Source organism: Arachis stenosperma, chromosome 9 (genome assembly GCF_014773155.1).
Source record: "Arachis stenosperma cultivar V10309 chromosome 9, arast.V10309.gnm1.PFL2, whole genome shotgun sequence".
Taxonomy (NCBI): Eukaryota; Viridiplantae; Streptophyta; class Magnoliopsida; order Fabales; family Fabaceae; genus Arachis; species Arachis stenosperma.
Window position 1 is genome coordinate 72,412,056 of NC_080385.1, and position 13,441 is coordinate 72,425,496.

Genomic DNA, 13,441 nt, shown 5'->3' on the forward strand with positions numbered 1-13,441 from the left:
GCCAAGCCCACAAGAACACGCCCCAGTTGAGAACATGGTTGAAGTGGAGGATGTTGAAGAGGAAGATGACGTACAAGACATGGTTGAAGGAGAAGCAACCCAACCAGGGAATGGCGCACTAGAAGAAGCTACAGCTACTAGAGACGCCATCCCTATCCCATTTCCACACCTTGCAAGGAAGTCCAGAAAGCATATGGAGCTTGACCTAAAAATGGTAGAAATCTTCAAAAAGGTTGAGGTAACTGTTCCCATTTTTGATGTTATTCAGCAAGTACCTAAATATGCAAAGTTTCTGAAAGATTTATGCATGCATAAGGATAAAATTAATGAATTAGAAACTATTCCTTTAGGTAGTTCTATATCTGCGTTAATGGGGGATAATCAGAAATTAGAGTTAAAGCCCCTTCCACCCCACCTCAAGTATGCTTACCTTGAGGATAATCAGAAGCTCCCAGTTATCATTGCACGGGAACTCGCATCCCAATAGGAGGAGCAGCTGCTTAGTGTGTTGAGAAAACACAAGAAGGCAATTGGGTGGAGCTTGGCAGATATAGTAGGCATCAGCCCCCAAGTTTGTGAACACCAAATATTTTTAGAAAAAGGAGCAAGGCCTGTCTGTCAACCTCAGAGGCGCTTAACCCCACTATCTTGGAAGTTGTCAAGAAGGAAGTGACCGGATTACTTGAAGCAGACATCATCTACCCTATCTCAGATAGGAATGGGTCAGTCCAGTACAAGTGGTTCCCAAGAAATCTGGAGTCACAACAGTGAAGAATGAGCAAGGAGAGCTCATAACAACTAGAGTGCAGAATGTCTGGAGAGTGTGCATTGATTACAGGCACCTCAACCAGGCTACTCTCAAGGATCACTACCCATTGCCTTTTATCGATCAGATGCTGGATTGCCTGTTAGGTAAATCACACTACTGCTTTTTAGATGGTTATACCGGATATTTTTAGATTCATATAGCTCCTGAAGATCAGGAGAAAACTACTTTTACATGTCCCTTCGGAACGTATGAATATAAGAGAATGCCTTTTGGCTTATGTAATGCACCGGCTACGTTCCAAAGATGCATGATGAGCATTTTCTCAGATTTTTTTAAAGACTGTATGGAAGTCTTCATGGATGATTTTAGTGTGTATGGTGATTCTTTCAACCTTTGCTTGGATAGTTTAGCCAGAGTATTAGATAGGTGTGTTAGTTCAAACCTTCTATTGAACTCTGAAAAATGTCATTTTATGGTTAAACAAGGTATTGTTCTAGGACACGTTGTCTCTAATACTGGTATTTCTGTAGATCCAGCAAAGGTAAATGTCATTTCTAGTCTGCCTTACCCTTCCTCCATGAGGGAAGTCTGTTCGTTTCTTAGCCATACAGGTTTTTATCGGAGATTTATCAAGGACTTCAGTAAGGTAGCTTTACCTTTATCTAGATTGCTACAAAAGGATGTTGAATTTGAGCTGAGTGAGGACTGTATGGAAGCGTTTGATAAGCTGAAGATCGCCTTGACTCAAGCTTCGATTGTGAGAGGACCAGACTGGAGCTAGCCTTTTGAGATTATGTGTGACGCCTCTAACCATGTAGTAGGAGCGGCGCTGGCTCAGAGCGAAGGTAAGGATCCTTTTGTAATCGCTTATGCGTCTAAGACATTAGACGCTGCTCATTCTAATTACGCTACCACTGAAAAAGAGCTTCTAGCTATTGTTTTTGCTCTGGATTAATTCCGAGCCTACTTACTTGGTACTAAGGTGGTAGTGTACTCAGACCACACAGCTCTAAAATATTTATTAGCTAAAAAGGAGTCCAAACCAAGGTTGATACGTTGGATATTGTTGCTACAAGAATTTGATTTAGAAATTGTTCTGAGGGTTACCTGAAACTGTAGGTCGATCTCGAACGAGATCTTCTATACTGGTCGGCGCTGTTATGTCCGACTTGATGATGGTGGCCAGAGAGCTACCGTGTCCGACTTGTTGGACTTGGTGGTGGTGCTGATCCTTCGTCACCGGAGGGTGGTAGTACCTGCAAGGGACTCCGATGCTTAAGTTAGCAAGGGTATTAAACAGGTTTTTATTAGAATTAGAGTATGAGTTATACTGGGTGCTCCAGTGTATTTATAATGGTATGGAGTGACCTTTTTGGAGATAAGATAGTTATCTTATCTTTGAGTAGAGTTATCTTCATTTTTAAGGGAACCGCCCTTATCTTCCTAGGCTTGGGCTGCCTTTGGACTTGGGTCGTATTCCTCTATTTGGGACCTTTTTTGGCCCCTCTGGTGCTTTGGCCGAACTCTTTGAGAAGAGGTTGGATAATTCTGACCTGAAGAGGTTGGTCGACTTGTCGTTAATCAGCCCAGGTTATACAGCTCGACCCAGGGCATGAACAGTGTCCCTGCTCGAGCGTGGTCTTTCCTTTGAGGTCGTGTCCTTTTAGACTTTTAACCTCTTCTTGAAGAAGCCAAGCTCGAGAATTCTTTGTTGGGCCCGCTTGTAGAGCTACTATTAGTGGCTTTGAATGCGGAACATTTCTTTTTATTTATTGCGCGCGTTTTGCACTTTCTTGGAAACGTGTGAGGGTTTAAAAACCCATTAACTTCTCCCTTCGCCGTTTCTTTTGCCTTCCACTTTCTTATTTCATTTTAAATTTCACCAAAGATTTTCCTTTTCCGTTTCTCTTTCTCTTGCTTACTGTAACTTCCCCTTTTCTCTTTGCCCCTCTGTTTCGTCTGTGACTCTTTGTTTCTCTTGCTCCCAAGTTTTCATGTCTTCATGCTTTCCTTGCTTTCGGAACTGATCGTTGGTGTGGGCTCGCCATTTGCTTCCGCCTTCATCGCCTTCTTACTTTACAGGTTGGTCCTTTTTTCTTCCTCTTTCTTTCCGCGCTATTTCATGCTTGAAAAGTTTTGATCTTGCTTGGTTTCGTGTTAGAAAGCTTGAATCTTTTCTGCATTCGTCATGCATCTGTGTGCTCTGAGGGTTTCTTTGATGAATCGTTATTTTGTTAGAGAAGGATCTTGATCTTTTTCTGTTTGTAGCTTGAAGTAGTGAACATGTTTGATTTTGAAAAAGGTTGCGTCTTTGATGATTTCCGCTTTGCATGTTTGATGTCGATAGTTCTTTTTACTGATAAATTCTTTGATTTGTCGATTTTGATGACTTTTTGATTCGTGACTTTCTTTTCAGCATGTTGCTTGTTGAAAGAGGGTTATTTTCTTGTTGAGAGATGTCGAGATGTAGACTTGTAGATTTTTCCTAAGTCTTTACTCTGTTACCGCCTCCAAAGGATGCCCCTAGACCTTGGTGTGAGTTCTGGGGTCTCCTTTCGCTGTTGTTTGCTTTAGTCTGAGTTATATCAATATTTGTCCGAGCTGGTTTCTTGATTTGCCCGAGTTGTTTTGGTTAGTAACCCACTTTTCTTTTTCTTACTGTAGGACTAGTTGACTCATGTCTTCTCGCAAAAATATTGTCGAGCATCCTCCAAAGTCCCCGAGGGCATATCTGACTGGCTGGACTCCTTCGTCCTGATGTGCATTTTGATGGTTAACTCTGAATACCGTGTGGAGCTTAGAAAACATCATTGGATATGTAGTAGTAGGGATCAGGAAAAGAACTACGAGTTGGTAGCGCCTGACTCCGACGAGTGGGTTTGCTTTCCTTCTCTGACCCAGGGGGAATGCCCCTTCTTTTATGCTTATGATTACTTTTTTAGCCAAATGAACATTACCCTTCCTTTTACCTCTTTTGAGATCGATTTACTGTGGTCATGTAATGTAGCTCCATCCCAGCTCCATCCGAACTCCTGGGGCTTTATTAAGATCTTTCAGCTGTTGTGCCGAGAATTGGATGTCAAGCCTTCTCAAACTCTCTTTCTTTACCTCTTTGTTTTGACCAAACCTGGGACTTCCAAAAAGAAAGCTTCTTGGATATCTTTATGGTTTGCCCAAGGGAAAAAATTGTTCTCTATGTATGACGAGTCCTTTAAGAACTACTTTTTTAAGGTCCGAGCTGTTGAGGGAGCTCGACAATTTTTCCTAGGGTCGAATAATGAACCTGCCTTCCCCTTATGCTACCAAAAGAATGTTGTGGTGTCTAGATATTCGTGGGAGATGCTTGATGAGGTCGAGCAGGCTTTTGTAAGTGTGTTGGAGGAGATTTGGGGGCAAACCCCCCATCTCGACACAAAGAAATTCTTAGGGGACCACTCCCTTCTCCAAGTAGAGCTGGGTAGTGGTCGACTTCTTTTTTCCTTGCTCTGTTTACTTGCTTTTGTTTCTTTTCTTCTAGTTTTGTAACTTAGTTTTTGTTGTGTTTTTTCAGAGATGGTTAAGAACAATGATTCCATGAAGGCCTTTAAAAAGGCGAGAAAAGCTACAGCTGCCCAGAAAGTCTCAGCCAAGGCTGTTGGGGAAGGATCCTCTCAGGTTCCTCCTAAGAAGCCAACCTCGGGCACTTCTGGGCCGAGGAGGGTGATCCCTACTCCTCAGGTTCATTTGGTTGATCCTCCCCAAACTTCTGCTGCCACCTCTTCTTCCACTGCCGGCCCTCTTCCAAAAAAACAGAGGACTGTTGAACCTTTTAAACTCGACGTCCCTGACTTTGATGCTGTGGGGTTTGTTGATAATCAAATCGCCCTTTATAGCCGACTTCCTATGAATGATGTGTCCATTCTTAACCACCTAGTTTCATCACCCGGAGTAGTGTTAAGATGGCACACATAGGTGAAGCTTTCTTCCGCACTACTCAGGACATCCCAGTTTATGCAACAAAGGCTTTTATGGAGGAGGCCAAGTCAGAATTCGATAGGATCAATGGGTTGAAGAAGGAGCTTGAGAAAAAAGGTGGCAAAGCTAGAGAAGGAGTTGGAAGGTAAGAAGACTCGGGCTACTGCTGCAGTAGCTTCTGCAAATCTGGCTGAGGAGATGGCACAGAAGCAAAAAGAGGGCTATATCCGGACTTACAGTGAGATGGTGGAGCTTAGAGAGAGATTGGAATCTCTCAAGCTGATTACGCCGAGCTCCAGGGCCATCTCGTGGGCAGTGTGACTTCTGCCTATGAAAACTTGAAGGCTCAGGTTCGAGTTCTTGCACCGAGCTCGACCTGACTCTCTTCAGTTTGGACAATATTGTAGAAGATGGGAAGATCGTCCCTACCTCAGATGATGATGATGATGATGATGTAGATCCTCCTCCTGCGCCATCTACCAAAGTTTTTGTTGCCACAACTTCTCCAACTCCTGCACCTGAGGTCAGCCGTGATGAGTTGGATCTTGATGTTCACATTTTGACTCTTCCAGATGGAACAGTTGATGCCATCCCTCTTGCGACCCGTCCTCCTTCACCTCGGGATGCAGCCACTGTGGCATCTTTGCCTCCTTTGTAGTTTTTGTTTTGGTATCTTATGGCCCGGTTTGTGGGTCCTTGAAATTCTGGATTTTTATAACTTGTAGTTCTTTTGACTTTGGCATTTTTGCTGCTTTTGTTTGCAACTTGTTTTGAAAAACAAATGCTTTTGAGCTCTGAAGGTCATTTTTCGGTGGCCTTCTTAAGTCTTTATAATAGGTTTGCTTTTCTTCTTGATGTGTTTGTTTGCAATTTTTCTAGAACTTTCCAGGAATCTTAAGAGTGCTGGAGCTTTCTGCTGTCCGACCTCTTTTTTATTGCCTTTGTGTTTGTTTATTTCCTGCTTTGGTCGAAGTGACCTTTTGAGGCTAGCCTTGTTCGATTGTTCTTCTTTAGCATTCTCATAGAACACTTGTGAGTTGATTTTGGTTGAGGTCGTGGCATTATTTGGGTTGAGCTGTATCCCTTCTAACGCACACCTTCTGTTGGTCGACTCCTTTCGTTGAATTTTTTGAGTTATTTCTAGTAATCCATTTTTAGTTGGACCTCGCCGGTCTCTTTTTATAGATTTACTTTTTATAACTCTGTCGCCTTTGATCGGCTTGGGCTGACTTCTTCATGTCAGTCCCTTCTAAGTTATTTCTAGTAATCCATTTTTAGTTGGACCTTGTTGGGTCTATTTTTTTGGTTTTACTTTTTATAACTCTATCGCCTTTGATCGGCTTGGGCCGACTTTTTCATGTCGGTCCCTTCTAAGTTATTTCTAGTATTCCACTTTTGATAAGGGCTGATCAGGCCTCTTTCTATGAATTACTTTTTATAACTTTGTCGCTTTGATTAGTTGGGTCCAACTTCTTCATGTTGGTCCGTCCTAAGTTATTTTTAGTGATCCATTTATTCTCAGACCTTGTCAGGCCTCTTTCTATGGATCACTTTTTTATAAACTTTTTATCGCTTTGGTCAATTGGTTCGACTTATTCATGTCGGTCCATCCCAAGGTCGATTGGTCCGACTTCTTCATGTCGGTCCGTCTCAAGTTATTTCTAGTAATCCATTTTTTAGTCAGGGCTGGCCAGGCCTCAGCTTATGGATTACTTTTTATAACTTTATCGATTTTGTTGCGATCGGACAGTGAGTTTGATCTTCACCTTGCCAACCTGTAGCTTTGTCTTGATCGAGCAGTGAATTTGGTGTTCACTTTTTGCCGATCTTTGTCGAAATTAGATGATGAATTCGGTTTTCATCGTGGTCGGGTGGTGAATTTGATTTTCACATTGCCGACCTGTAGAGAGGCTTTGTAGAAAAAATCTGAAAAGTTTTATTCAAATAGAAAGTGGACATACAGGAAAATATATATATATATATATATATGTGGGTTTTTACCCTCTTAAGTTAGGTAGTTTTGCAGATCTTGGCTCGGTGCTTCGTTAAAAAACTTTTTCAAGAAAAAGGGTGCACCTTTGGCCTAAGATCCTTTATTACTTCCTAACTATAATACCTTCTTAGGTTGCAGGTGTGCCATGACCTTGGTAGCTCTCGCCCCTCGAGTTTGGACACCTTGTAGTAGCCTTTCCCCAGTACCTCTGTGACTCGGTAGGGTCCTTTCCAGTTAGCTGCCAGTTTTCCCTCTCCAGGTCATCTTGTTCCGATATCATTTCGGATTAGGATGAGATCGTTGTTGACGAAATTTCGCTGTACTACCTTTCGATTGTATCTTAAGGCCACTTGACATTTTAATGCCTCCTCCCTGATTCGAGCTCTTTCTCAGATTTCTGGAAGTAAGTCAAGCTCTTCTTTTTTACGTTGAGAGTTGGCCTCTTTACTATAGAGGATCGTTCTGGGAGATCCTTCTTTGAGTTTCACTGGGATATTGCATCTATTCCGTAAGCTAGTCAGAAAAGTGATTCCATGGTCGCAGAGTGTGGGGTTGTTCGATATGCCCATAGAACTTGTGGGAGCCCTTCAGCCTATCCTCCCTTTGCATCCTGTAATCTCAGTTTTAGCCCGGCTAATATGACTTTATTGGCAGCTTCTACCTGTCCATTAGCCTGGGGGTGTTCTACGAACATGAATTAGTGCTTTATGTTTAAGTCGGCCACCAATTTTCTAAACCCTGCGTCTATGAATTGAGTGCCATTATCTGTGGTAATGGAATAAGGAACCCCAAACCTTGTGACAATGTTTCTATATAGGAATTTTTGACTTCTTTGAGCAGTGGAATTAGCTAGGGGATCTGCTTCAATCCATTTTGTAAAATAGTCTACCCCTACGATGAGGAACTTGACTTGTCCTGATCCTTGAGGGAAGGGTCTGAGGAGGTCGAGTCTCCATTTTGCAAATGGCCAGGGTGAGGTTACGCTGATGAGTTCCTCTGGTGAGGCGATGTGGAAATTAGCATGTTTCTGACATGGTGGACATGTCTTTACGAACTTTGTTGCTTCCTTTTGTAAGGTCGGCCAAAAGAATCTAGCTCGGAGTACTTTTCTTATGAGAGCTCGTGCTTCGAGATGGTTGCCACAGATGCCACTGTGTACTTCTTCTAAAACTTCTTTTGTGTTGGAGGTCGGCACACATTTTAACAGCAGTTTTGAAATCCCTCTCTTGTATAGAGTATTATTTATGATGTTATAGTATTGTGCCTCCCGTTTTAGTCTTTTTGCCTCCTTCTTATCTGTAGGGAGTGTCTCTGTTTTGAGGTAGTTAATTATGGGGGTCATCCATCCCTGATCCTGACTTGTTATGGCTAGGACTTTTTTCTTCCCCGAGATTGATGGACTTTGTAATACTTCCTGAATGAGGCTTCTATTATTGCCCCCTGGTTTGGTGCTGGCTAATTTTGAGAGTGCATCGGCTCGAGCATTCTGTTCCCGAGGTATGTGGCGGACCTCATATTCCTCGAGTTGTCCGAGCTGTTCCTTGATTTTGTCCAAGTACTTTTTCATGGTAGGATCCTTAGCTTGGTAGCTCCCTACTATTTATGAGGTGACTACTTGTGAGTCGCTGAAGATGATAAGCTTTTGAGCTCTAACTTCCTTAGCCAGCTTCAAACCAGCTAGTAGTGCCTCGTATTCGGCCTGGTTGTTTGAAGCAGGAAACTCGAATTTGAGGGAGAGTTCGATTTGGGTTCCCTGATCGCTTTCTATTATCACACCTACGCCACTTCCCATTTTGTTTGAAGAATCATCTACGTAGAGATTCCATTCTTTGGGAGTTTCCAGAGTGTCAGTATACTCAGCAATAAAGTCGGCCAAATATTGGGACTTTATGGCTGTCCGAGTTTCGTATTGAAGATCGAACTCAGATAGCTTGACCGCCCATTGTAGAATTCTTCCAGCTAAGTCTGTCTTCTGGAGAATGCTTTTCATGGGCTGATTTGTTCGAACCTTGATGGTGTGAGCTTGAAAGTAGGGGCGAAGTTGTCGAGAAGTTAGTATGAGGGCATAGGCGAACTTCTCTATCTTTTGATAGTTCAGTTCTGCCCCCTGTAGAGCTTTGCTGACGAAGTAGATGGGTTGTTGCCCAGTTTCGTCTTCTCTGACCAGTGCTCATGCTATTGCTCGGCTTCCTATTGTGAGGTATAATACAAGTGGTTCTCCTTCCCGTGGTCGAGTTAGAGTAGGTGGTTGTCCCATGAACCTTTTGAAATCCTGGAAAACTCGTTCGCACTCAGCTGTCCATTCAAACATCTTTCCTTTCCTTAGGGTGGCATAGAAGGGGAGAGATCTTATGGCTGATCCGGCTAGAAACCTAGACAAGGCTGCCAGTCTCCCGTCGAGTTATTGTACCTCTTTGACACAGGTTAGACTCTTCATGTCAAGTATAGCCCGACATTTGTCCTGTTTCGCCTCAATTCCCTATTGTGTTAACATGAAACCCAGGAATTTTCCCGCTTCTACTGCGAATATGCACTTTGTGGGATTAAGTCACATGCCATGCTCTCTAATGGTATCGAACACTTTGGTGAAGTCGGGCAGTAATGATTTCTCACTTTGTGTTTTTACCAACATGTCGTCCACATATACCTCCATGAGTTTTCCAATATGGTCTGCGAAGTCTTTATTCATTAATCTTTGGTAAGTAGCTCCTGCGTTTTTGAGTCCGAATGGCATGACGACGTAACAATAATTTGCTTTTGGGGTCAAGAATGAGGTCTTCTCTTGATCAGGGGGATACATCGGAATTTGATTATATCCCGAATAAGCGTCCATAAAAGAGAGGTACTTGTATCCGGAGGAGGCATCAACTAGAGTGTGGATATTTGGGAGTGGATAGGGATCCTTTGGGCAGTCTTTGTTGAGATCAGTGTAGTCGGTGCACATCCGCCACTTCCCATTTGACTTTTTCACTAAAACAACATTGCCTAGCCATAATGAGTACTTGACCTCTCTTATGAACCCTGCCTCCAGTAGAGCCTGCACCTGTTCTTCCACAGCTTGGGATCTTTCTGGTCCAAGCTTCCTACGCTTCTGCTGTACTGGCCGAGATCCTGGGTATACTGCCAGCTTGTGGCACATTAATTTGTGGTCTATGCCTGGCATGTCTGCGGCTTTCCAAGCAAAGAGGTCGGCATTATCCCTTAGGAACTGTATTAGAGGGCCTTTTGTGTCTTGTTTCAAAGTTGCCCCAATGTTTGTTGTTTTGTCTGGGGTGTCTCCGATCTGGACTTCTTCGATTTAACCCTCAGGTTGTGGGTGAAGTTCTTCCCAACCTCGAACTCTCCCGAGCTCGATAGTGTGGATTTCTTCCCCTTTGCCTCTGAGGTTTAGACTTTCATTGCAACAGCGTCGTGCTATTTTTTTATCTCCTTTTATCGTAGCAATCCCTTATGGAGTTAGGAATTTCATTCATAGATGTGGAGTTGAAACTCCTGCTGCGAGCTGATTCAATGTTGTCTGACCTATCAGGGCATTGTAGGCTGAGCTTACATCGACTATAATGTAGTCTATGTTTAGTGTCCTTGATCGGGTTCCTTTTCCGAAGGTTGTGTGTAGTGAGATGTATCCCAACGGTTGGATTGGAGTGTCTCGTAGTCCAAACAAGCTGTTTGGATACGCTTTGAGTTCTTTCTCCCATAAACCGAGTTTATCGAAGGCGGGTTTAAACAAGATATCCACCGAGCTTCCTTGGTCCACCAGTGTGCGGTAGAGGTTAGCATTGGCCAATATGATAGTGATGACCATAGGATCGTCATGTCCCAGGATGATGCCTGCCGCGTCTTCTTAGGTGAAAGTAATAGTAGGGATCTCGGGTGATCCTTCTCCTCCCTCGACATGATATACTTCTTTAAGGTGCCTTTTGCGAGATGATTTAGGGATCCCCCTCCTGCGAATCCTCCATTTATCATATGAACGTGTCTCTCCGGGGTGCGAGGTGGTCGTTCTCCTCTTTCGACCTCTTCGTCCCTTCTTCTTTTTCGGGGCTCATCCGATTTGTTGGCTAAATACCAATCTAGTCGTCCTTCTCTTACCAATTCCTCAATAACATTTTTTAAGTCGAAACACTCATTGGTAGGATGTCCATAGATTTGGTGATATTCACAGTATTCTGTTTGATTTCCTCCTCCTTTTTTGCATACTTCTCGGTAAACATCCACAAGAGACACCCGAAGGGGGGTGTAATTGTTGTATTTTTTAGGCTTCTCGCCGTATTGATCTTTTTTTTTCTTGGACTCTTTATCCTTATCCCGGGAGGAGTAGGAGAATTTAGATTTTGAGGTTTCTCCTAATCGAGAGTTTTCCTCCATGTTAATGTACTTTTGGGCTCGTTCCTGCACTTCATTCAGGAATGTTGGATGTTTCTTTGATATGGGGTGAGTAAAGGGTCCTTCTCGCAGACCATTGATGACACCCATAATGGCTGCTTCTGTTGGTAGACTTTTTATGTCTAGGCATGCTTTGTTGAATCTTTCCATGTAGCTTTGAAGACTCTCCTGATCTCCTTGCTTGATTCCTAATAGGCTCGAAGCGTGTTTGGCTTTGTCCTTCTGAATGAAGAATCTAGCAAGAAACTTTTTGGCTAAGTCATCAAAAGTTGTGATGGATCTGGGAGGCAGAGTATCGAACCACTTAATTGCTGTCTTTGTTAAGATAGTCGGGAAGGCTTTGCAACGAATAGCGTCCGAGGCGTCAGTGAGATACATTCTGCTTCTGAAGTTGCTGAGATGATGGCTTGGATCTGATGTGCCATCGTACAGGGTTATATCGGGAGCTTTGAAGTCCTTTGGGACTTTGGCTTTCATGATCTCTTTGGTGAATGGGTCTTGATCTTTGTGGGGGCTATCTTCATGATTGGATCGAGTAGTCTTGGTTTTGAGTTCGGCTTCGAGCTTTAGGAGCTTGTCCTCTATCTCTCGGCGTTGCCTAGTGTTCATACCCTGACCGAGCTCTCCTAACCCGGCTAATCCACAGAAGGTCCGAGGTCGTCCCAAAGGCCCACGCCTGAGGTCGGACCTCGGACCAACAAAGGAAAAGGCCCATCAAAAGGAGCGAAGCCCAAAACCTAAAGGCCGAAAAGGCCTGGGAAAGGCGGTTCCACAAAGATAAAGATAAAACTCCCAAAAAGATAAGATAAGATAAGAATATCTTATCCAGGGATGATCACGACCAACTACTATAAATACACTGGAGCACCCAGGTATAACTCATACTCTAATTCTACTCGATATCTGCTTGGACCCATGCTAACTTAAGCATCGGAGTGTCATTGCAGGTACACCCCCCCGTCGTTCAGCACACCAAGCTCGGGTCACAGACCCCTACCTCGGACCTTGCCTGAACGACCGAGCTACACGTTTCAGGTAACCCTCGGAACATTGGCGCCGTTGCCGGGGACCCTGGAAGTCATCCATGGCGGACGACCCTCCCAACAATAACCACGCTACATCAGAACAAGAAGAGGAAGTTGACACCGGAGAACGGCCGGACAGCCCTCTATCACCACGCACTCCAGGGGGAAACAAACAGAATCGCCCAAAGACATCACTCCTAGACAAAGATCCACAAAATCCCGAAAAAGAAAAGAGTTCGGAGATTCTGGAAACAGTACAAGCGCAGCAAAACCGGCTGAAACAGCTCGAAGAAGACATAAAGAAGCAGAAAGAAACTGAACAAGATCTAATAAGGGAAGCTCGCAAACGCAGAGAATTAGAAGAAAAACTACGAAAGATAGAGGCCAACCTGAAAAATCGGACGGAACGCGGCACCACCCCCGAAGGCAATCATGATCCCTTTACGCAAGAGATCATGAAAGAAAAGGTACCGCGAAACTTCAAACCGCCCGATATGGACCTCTACGACGGCACCACCGATCCAAGCCACCACCTCAGCAACTTCAGAAGCAGAATGTACCTAGTCGACGCCTCCGACGCGATTCGATGCAAAGCCTTCCCTACCACTCTTACAAAATCGGCCATGAAGTGGTTCGACAACCTGCCGCCAGGATCAATCTCCAGCTTTGAGGACCTGACCAAAAAATTCTTAACAAGGTTCTCTATTCAAAAGAATAAGGCAAAACATGCCCCCAGCCTACTCGGGATCAAACAAGGCAACCAAGAAACCCTCCGAGAATACATGGAGCGATTCAACAAAGCCTGCCTGGACATACAACACTTGCCCACTGAAGCAGCCCTCATGGGACTAGCAAACGGCCTAAAAGAAGGACCGTTTAGCCAATCCCTATCCAAACGATACCCGACCTCCTTATACGAGGTGCAAGAGCGAGCAGAAAAATATATCAACATGGAGGAAACTTCCCAGATAAGGGACTCTTCCAAGAAGGAGTCAACCCATTCATTCCGAGATCGAGATCGGGAACAGAAAAAGAAAGAAGAATCCAGTTCGGACAGGCCACGGAAATACCACAGCTACACCCCCCTCCGAGTCGCCCTGGTAGACGTCTACAGAGAGGTGTGCCACACCGAAAGAATCCCACCACCCCGACCTCTAAAGCACAAGAGAGCAGGGAGAGATCGGTCCGAGTACTGCGAATATCACAGACTCTACGGCCATCCTACTAACGACTGCCCCGACCTAAAGAATGTTATAGAAAAATTAGCCAGAGAAGGAAAACTCGACAGATACATAGCAGAGAAAGGAGAAGAGA

General features: G+C 44.1%; 1 protein-coding gene across 1 annotated transcript; it reads right to left on the reverse strand.

Annotated features, from left to right (window-relative positions):
- Window positions 1-10,289: 10,289 nt before the first annotated feature.
- On the reverse strand, window positions 10,290-11,480 carry LOC130949602 (uncharacterized). The gene has a single exon (XM_057878274.1). The coding sequence runs from the start codon at window positions 11,478-11,480 to the stop codon at window positions 10,290-10,292; it is 1,191 nt and encodes a 396-aa protein (XP_057734257.1).
- Window positions 11,481-13,441: the final 1,961 nt, after the last annotated feature.

What these genes read in the sequence shown, in the direction of transcription:
- LOC130949602 (XM_057878274.1), bottom strand. Translation starts at nt 11,480, where the DNA reads ATGTATCTCACTGACGCCTCGGACGCTATTCGTTGCAAAGCCTTCCCG.